Source organism: Ornithodoros turicata, chromosome 9, assembly GCF_037126465.1.
Source record: "Ornithodoros turicata isolate Travis chromosome 9, ASM3712646v1, whole genome shotgun sequence".
Taxonomy (NCBI): domain Eukaryota; kingdom Metazoa; phylum Arthropoda; class Arachnida; order Ixodida; family Argasidae; genus Ornithodoros; species Ornithodoros turicata.
The window spans coordinates 29560706-29566366 of NC_088209.1; the positions used below are offsets into that span (position 1 = coordinate 29560706).

Here is a 5661-nt window from a genome sequence, read left to right on the forward strand (position 1 = left end):
ACAGTTATTTAATTGGAAAACATATACATGCGTGTCATCAAAAATACTTGCCACAGTCTTCATACAATTCACCACGGGCAGAGACAGACACCCTTGAACCATTCGTCCAGAACCGCCACAGCCCAATTTTTGAGAGACACCACAACGAAAGTGAAACTAGATTTTCAGAATATCATGCTCCCACACCTGAGGAAAGCACTGTAGCCTTTATTTTCACAGAAGATAAGGCACAACTAAAAGCATACAATTACGCTGTTTCAGATTGTTTAACAACGTTATGTGCACATACAGACAAATACCGGTTGATGTCACGTGGCACCTACTATATGTGTCCTATGATCACATACCTTCATTCAAGAAATCTTATGACTTTGCAGCTACTAAGCACCTGAACTGTGACACTACTACTGTGGTGATTATTCAACATCAAGATAGCAAAACATCTCCAATGAGTCACATTAAGCTCATTTATGGCAATTAATGCTGTGGTAAAAATGTGCACAGGCGATCTTGAATGTGTCTGCTCCCACGATTTTGGCATCACAGTAAAAATTAGTATACAGGGTGTTTTTTTTTTTAAATTATTCGTTACAGAATTTGTACAAAAAAAGAAAAATCTAGCAGAGGAAAATAGATGCCATTTTAGTAGGTGGGTTATACGGCCAGGCGGACAGCGTGTGACAACTAGGCATGCCACAGCGTGGCGGACAACACGTACTGTGCGACGAATTAGCTAAAATTCATTAGTTAACTTAGTAATTAGATATGTTTTCTGGGAAATGCAAGATTGCAGAATTGGAGCCAGTCCTTATTCAAATCCACAGTCCTTATTAAACACCCTGTGAAGCTAACGTGCCTTGAGATATAAATTGTCAAATTTCGCTATGCAAACGAGCCGAACATGCAAGAGCTCGTCATTGTTGGCCTCACAGAGGTGGCAATGTCACGACTAACGCCCTGGGGGAATGTGCATCCTAGGCCGACTTCTGAGGGAACTCAGTGTCTGAGGAGAGGGCGACAGCATCTGCGACATTCCACATGCGACATCCTAGGCCGACAGCGTCTGAGGAGAGCCCAGGAAAAACCCGAGAGAACATAGCTTGCACCGGGATTTGAACTCGGGTACCTCCCAGTCTCAACGTGACACGGCCAGCGCGAGGTGGTAAAACACGACCTTCACCTTATCTGAGTCGGATAGCGGTCTATCTGGCCAACAGGTCAGCACCTACTCCAATCAGCCAATCAGCTCCATCGCTCCAAAGCATGTGGCTGTCTCACATGGATTGCCCGTTGCTCTTTCTGCGTTCGAGTGGTGCGTAGTTCTTGTTTCGGCTCATTTGCATAGCGAAATTTAGCAATCCATATCTCGAAGTACGTTCGCTTCTCAGGGAGCATAATAAGGACGATGGACTTGAATAACGAGTGGCTGCTTCAATTCTGCCATCTCGCATTTCCCAAAAAACATCTAATTAATAAGTAGTGCTGGGATTTTCGGGACATGTCCCGATTTTGAAATGCTGTCCTGATAATAGTGTCAGCTACAAGAATACATATACCAAGCGGTTCGTATCTGGTTTTCACCAACTTCATTGTCCCGAAGTGTCTAGAATTTGTGCTGAGTGTCCCGGAAGATTACAGACTGTCCCGGTTGTCCAGATTTTCTCCCGTTATTTAGCAGACATGCCTGTAGGCAATTCGGTTTTCGTATGGACACGGATATTGTGTGAAGTTCTTAAGTCACCTCAACAAGTGAGGGGATAATCGAAACAAGATTCAAGAGCATGTGGGTTATCACAACTTCACCAGAGAAAGAAACAAGAAGCAAGCGAGTCAGGGAAAGTCAGGTAACGGAGAAAAGGCATGGCCTGAGCAAAAAGACGCTTGAAATGTTCCTGACCATACCCTTCGAAGTACGAGAATAGACTATCAGTTTCGGTGATGCAAAACGAGTATCTAAATAATCTAAATCAAAATAATCTAAAGCTGATAAAAGCAGTTTGGACATATTTAGATATGGGTACGTTGTCCCGTAAGGTGTCCCGATTTTTTAGCTTTTCCTGTCCTGCTTTTGTCCCGATTTTAGTAATTTTTATGTCCAACTAATCTCAGCTCTACTGGACTACTGGAGTTAATTAATGAGTTTTATCTAATTAATCGTCCAGTAGTTGCATAAGCTGTCCTACAGGATGTTCGCCTGGCCCACCTGCCCACCATACCTATACGTATAACCTGCCCACCATATCTATATCTATTCATATAACCCACCTGCTAGAACAGCATCTATTTTGCTCCGCTAGTTGTTTTATAACAATTCCGTAAAAAGAAAAAAAAAAGAAAAAAAAAAACACCCTGTATATTATATGAGTATAGCACATTTAAATTAGTAGTCACCACGTTTATGTGTAACGGCCTATCACCAGTGTTCGTAGCAATGGCCCCACCTGAAAATAATGCAACACATTTCATGTGGTGTCATAGTTATGCTCCTACATGGATGGTACAGCTCCGGTCAACCTTAATAATAACACCGGAAAAAAAAATTTCTTTCTCCCATTTCCGGGTCTTATTTCCCAACATGATAACAGCCACCCTTGGGGCACTGGGGGAATATTCAGTAAACAAAGTCCTTGCTTTAAACTAACACAATAATTTTGTTCAATTAAGACTTCCTCATGTCCCCAAAGGTTGTCGTAATCGCGCTCGGGACCGAGACCACATTTTTTTCCGGTGTTATTATTAAGGTCGACAAGGCTGTACTAGGAAATGCGTCCATGCTTACCTCATTCACATCTTTCAAGGCCTCTGTTATCATTTTTTCTACATTTCTCATGATTGCCATTTTCTGGTGTCCCATTAGGGGGTACACTACTTTCTCTACTGGACCACTCTGCAAGAAAACAATACGCTATGTTTAAGCGTGCCAATATTGGTAGTTATGAAAACACCCAATTGCCATTCTTATAAAAGGTGCAGCTGCGTAGAGGTTCATGCAATGGCATACCTTATACCAAAAGTTCACAGAGACTGTATAGCTGCCCTGCATCGATGATTCCACTTGATGCCACCAGTACATTGGCACATAGAGGACATCACCAGGATTTATGATTGCCTCATATCCGCACAATTTCTTGAAATTTGGAAACCTCTCTAGGTCGGGATGGTCGAAGTCAACCTGCAGACATAATTTTACTCAGTATGTGGGCAACGATGACATTAATACCAGTGACACCGTGAGGACTGTGTGTGGCCAAACCTGGCTTTGCCGATCATGTGGGTGCCATACGGGGTGTGGATAGAGGCATTCAAATTGTTCAGGTGCAAATAATAAAAACCTCTTCTGGCCAACCAGCTGTCCAAAAAGGTTTTGTTGCTCGTCGTAGTGCGCGGGAGTAATGTTGCCTGCAAGTAATATCAAGTTGCAAAATTGCGGAGTGGAGAATTCTTTCAACAGTGGAATATCTGGAAACGGATACCTTCAGATGCTATTAGGAGTAAATTGGAAGTTAGAGGGCCCCAAGAATTCTGGGATTGCTGCTTGGTCGCCCATTCCCAGTTGAAGCACAGGAAATCTTTCACAATGTTTTTGCCAACAGCGTCATTTAGCGATTGTTGTAGGTAATATCTGTACACACAAAAGTATATAATTACATGCGCACGCGACGAAATGGCCGTGCATAGCATTGTGCAAGTACCACATCTGTCTTATGTTTTGCTGTGGATGTGCTCACTTTTTTCCATCGTTGGATTTTAATTTTTTTGCGAATTCCCATATTTTCATTTCCTCTCGTTTTGCAGGAGGGTCGAATCCTTCCAATTTGTGTTCCTTCACCTTGCCCTCATCGTAGTACTTGAAGATGCGTTTATCCGATACGAACACAGTGAAATCTTCCTCTCCCAAATTATCCACCAAGTAGTCGAGATCCCATTTCAAGGCGCTGGTCACCAGGTTGGTGTCTGTGAGTATTACAGGTGTCTAAAAAAGCAAAAGTTGGCAACTGTCCAGAGTTTGAAGACGAAAAGCGATTAAGTAAATATCAAGCTGCTGCGCATGTAGGTATAAACAAATGCGTGCTTTGTGTCAGTGTGCGTCCATGGTATTTATCCTTACCATGTTCCTTATGCGCTTTTCTGCCTCCTCGTCAGTGCTACTTATCCGTGGTACTCTTTCCAGTGGTACGCCATATTCCTTGTAAGCCTTAGCCATTTTTAGTCTTTTACCCTATCATATCACACAAATGGTCATGTCCATAAATTAGGAGCCCTCAACGCCAGCACCGGTACCTTCAACAAGCATAAGGATGCTGAAACAGACTCAGGCCGCGCATACCACACAAACGCTGGACCCTGCCTGCGACGTTTTGGATTTGGGATTGACTAGACTAGGATCGACATCGACCATGGCCTTGACCAGGCTTGATTACTTGGTCGTTTAAAACAACACTTTCGTTAACACGAAAAAGAAGAAAAGAAGAAAAAATGTGGTTTCACGTGCGGGTATTTATTTTCTAAGGCGTTGGCGTTGGGTTACACCGGATCGCATATTGCTTGTGAAATTGTGGATTTGTGATTTGTGAATCACAGAGATCGAGATTTCGGTCGTACCCTCGAACCCGGGTAATCGCTATCGAGACCGTGCGATAGATTTGTTTTCGCTCTGGGTAGGAAACCTTCGCATATTCCAAGATGATTAGCGTTGTAGGACGTCCCCACAACTTCAATCAATACCTCAAGGCTTCAACACAAGTAGTCGCGTCTCAAGTGAAACCTGTGACTCCCGTTATCGTCTTGCCATCTGTCGAAAAGGTGCCCGAACCGCCAGCAAAGCTGAGCCACTATGCCCTTGCAAAGTCTTTGCCATCGAACGAGCTTCGAGCTTGCTCTGGGAGCTTTACAAGAGGGTTCCAGATTCGTATGGCCCACACTGATATTAAGGTGCCAGACTTCTCTGCCTACCGACGACCATCTTCGGCTGATCCAACAAAGAAGGCTAAAGACAGCGACGTGAACCGAAAGATGCATAGCTACCTGATCTTGGGCGCTGGAGCGCTGGGCGCAACCTACGGAGCCAAAGCTGTTGTCACACAGTTTGTCATGTCTATGGCTGCCGCCGCTGATGTGCTAGCCATGGCCAAAATTGAGGTAAAGCTGGACGACATCCCAGAAGGCAAGAACGCCACTTTCAAGTGGAGAGGAAAACCACTGTTCATTCGTCACCGTGGGGCTGAGGAAATCCAGCGTGAAGGTTCTGTAGACGTCAGTTCCCTACGTGACCCTCAACACGACAAAGAGCGCACTCAGAAGCCAGAGTGGTTAGTTGTTATTGGTGTCTGCACTCATCTAGGCTGTGTTCCAATCGCTAATGCAGGGGACTTCGGTGGCTACTACTGCCCTTGCCATGGCTCTCATTACGATGCCTCTGGGCGTATACGAAAGGGCCCAGCGCCACTCAACCTTGAAGTCCCACACTACGAGTTCACCAGTGAAAGCAGCCTGCTTGTCGGGTAGAGTGCTTGCACACAAGCAAGGTTCTTAGGCTGGGCACTGCCATAGATTAACTTGCAGTATCCAGAAAATGTGAATAAAGAAACTTTCAAATTCAAGGCTTGCTACGTTTCATGTATTATAGTTTGTAGCAACAGGATACACACCATGCCCCATAAA

General features: G+C 44.3%; 2 protein-coding genes across 2 annotated transcripts; one reads left to right on the forward strand and one right to left on the reverse strand.

Moving 5' to 3' along the window:
• Positions 1–187: 187 nt before the first annotated feature.
• Positions 188–4369, reverse strand: LOC135368550 (hypoxia-inducible factor 1-alpha inhibitor-like). The gene is made up of 8 exons (XM_064601928.1): positions 4282–4369; positions 4109–4219; positions 3729–3973; positions 3474–3622; positions 3254–3399; positions 3002–3172; positions 2780–2887; positions 188–2441 (listed from the first exon to the last, which is right to left on the reverse strand). Exons 2-8 carry the CDS (start codon positions 4202–4204, stop codon positions 2397–2399), a joined length of 960 nt encoding a protein of 319 aa, XP_064457998.1. The 5' UTR covers positions 4205–4219; positions 4282–4369; the 3' UTR covers positions 188–2396.
• A 215-nt stretch (positions 4370–4584) lies between these two features.
• On the forward strand, positions 4585–5600 carry LOC135368552 (cytochrome b-c1 complex subunit Rieske, mitochondrial-like). Its single transcript, XM_064601930.1, has one exon. It carries the CDS (start codon positions 4684–4686, stop codon positions 5503–5505), a length of 822 nt encoding a protein of 273 aa, XP_064458000.1. The 5' UTR covers positions 4585–4683; the 3' UTR covers positions 5506–5600.
• The last annotated feature ends 61 nt before the right edge of the window (positions 5601–5661 follow it).